The 2227-nt window shown below is 54.4% G+C and overlaps 1 protein-coding gene across 1 annotated transcript in view; it reads right to left on the bottom strand.

The window, feature by feature from the left end:
• Nucleotides 1-2227, bottom strand: part of MAN2B2 (mannosidase alpha class 2B member 2) — a gene marked incomplete in the record, with an annotated part of 41378 nt that overhangs the window by 8408 nt on the left and 30743 nt on the right. The window contains 3 exon segments of the mRNA XM_014589831.2: nucleotides 1231-1423; nucleotides 1519-1629; nucleotides 2113-2227. Of these exon segments, the coding sequence (XP_014445317.1) occupies nucleotides 1231-1423; nucleotides 1519-1629; nucleotides 2113-2227 (419 nt within the window).

Here is a 2227-nt window from a genome sequence, read left to right on the forward strand (position 1 = left end):
AAAAAAAAAAAAAGCAAAATCTAGTCAAAACCTCTGCAACCGAGGAGAAAAGAAAATCGTTAAGGACCTGTGAGGGTGGTACCGTAATGTCTTTAGGACTTAGTTCTCTAAAGGTTACTCCAAAGAACGGTGTTTAAACGTCCCCCCTGCTTAATGTGACTCGGGTTCTGCTGTCTTAATAAAGACACAGAGGTGCATGGCTGCTACCCTCCAGAGGCCTCAGCGGCGGCAGGGCATCAGCCTTGCAGATCGGACTCTGGACTAGAAGCTCTCTTACCTCAAGGCAGCTTGCCCAGGTTTAAAACCAGTCCTCCATTTATTCCTCTGTTTTTAACAGTGGTGCTCGCTGGAGACACAGAGAGAGTGAGAAAGCACTCTTCAGGGGGATGGCCATGCCACAGTCCCTTCTCCTCCACTCTCCTCTCGGGAGTTTGGACGTGAGTGCACGTGGCATGTTTTTCAAGCTGCCAGGTTCGGGACTTGAACTGTGCGGTTGGCCATGTGGGATCAGCCATCTTAACCTCCACACCATCTGCTGACCCCAAAACCAGGCTTTTAAATGCTGAGCTTCCAGATTTGAAGTAGCGTGGTCATATAATGTCATATTAGGAAAGAAAAACATCCAGTGGGGAAGAAAATGGAGAAGACACAGAGAGGGGCAGAAGATGGAAATGGGGTGGGTGGGAGGCCCAGCTCCACACTCCCGAGCTGTACCCCTTTGAGCACGCCACTATTTACCCTCAGTTTGGCCATCTTTTAAAAGAGGGCTTGGGGGCCGGCAAGTGGCACGGTGGTTAAGGCGCTGGAGCCCACACAGTTCAAGTCCTGGGCCCAGTGGCTTAAAAAGCATGTCAGGTATGTGTGAGTGTGTGTGTGTGTGTGTGTGTGTGTGCACACGCACGTGCCCAAATCCCAAGAGGATAATGGAGAAGGGATTGCAGTGTAGCCATGCCTCTATGGGGTGATTTCTCACTTTTTCTCTCTGTCTCTTTCTAGTGAGTGCACAAACCCTATGACAGAAACCTAAAAAAAGAAAAAGAAAAAGAAAAAAACAAAAGCAAAAAATCCCCCCAAAACCAAAGAGGGTTTGGGCCAGAGATTCCTCAGGTCCTCTCCCGTCCCCAAACTGCCCAGGCCCCTGAGGGTACACACCCCTCCCAAGGTCCGCCTTGGCCAGACTGGCTCATCCTGGGGCAGTGAGGACACATACTCCGGAAGGGCACCTCTTACCAGCGAGCTCTCCGAACAGCACGATGGGCCTGTGCTGCAGGGCCAGCGCACTCCTCTGGCGCAGGGCAGTAGTAACCGGCCAGGACCCCAGCAGGAGCCAGATCACCGGGCGGACGACGGAGGTATCGTTCAGCGTCAGGTTGTAGTTCAGGTCCCAGTAGAAGTTGTTCCACAGCCGCCGGTGGAGCATCACCTGCAGAGAAGTTGCCCAGGAGGCCTTGCCTTGCACCAGGGCTGCACATGGGGAGCTAGGGGTGATGCAGCGAGACTGAGCACGCCTCCTCCTACCTCCACCTGCCCGGTTCTTTGGCTGGAGATGCCGTGCGCCCGCTCTGACAGCAGTACAAGTCTGCTTCTGCTGTCCTGGATGAAGGCCGACTGGACCATGGGGTAGTAATTCTGCACACAGAGACATCCCAGCAGGCAGTCAGGCAGCACTTGCTCAGGGCTCACCCTCTGGCCACCCCAGCCAGCCCTCCCACAGGTACAGTGGCAGCATGGGGCAGGGGCCCTGACTTTGGAGACCAACAGACTAGGGTTCAGATCCTCGCTCTATTTCCTAGCCACATGACCGAGGAGACATGGCTCCAGGTCCCTGCTAAGCACGACATGCGTCATCTCATCAGCCTTGAGAACGACCCTTTGACGAGGAAGGAAACTGAGGTACAAACCAAGATCTCTCGTATGTAGTAGCATCAGAATTTAGACACCAGCCTTCCCCCAAGCCTGGGCGCTTAACTCCAAAGTCGGCAGACTCATGGCCAAGGGACTTGAAACGACTTCTCTGCAGAGGCCTCTACTGCCCCAAGTTGGTGTCTAAAGGGTCAGCTCTGGCCTGCTGGAAAAGTGCCATCAGGGTGCGCCTGGTGCTGCCGGGCATACCCGGGCGATGCTGTTTTCCGCGTACGCCTGGTAGGGCCTCCGCTGCATCTGGTAGCCGTTGTTGTCTGAGTAGATGACTCGCTGACTGTCCAGGTCAGTGCTGGTCCTGACAATG

The sequence above is a fragment of the Tupaia chinensis genome, unplaced genomic scaffold (genome assembly GCF_000334495.1).
Source record: "Tupaia chinensis unplaced genomic scaffold, TupChi_1.0 Scaffold000384_1, whole genome shotgun sequence".
Lineage (NCBI taxonomy): Eukaryota > Metazoa > Chordata > Mammalia > Scandentia > Tupaiidae > Tupaia > Tupaia belangeri.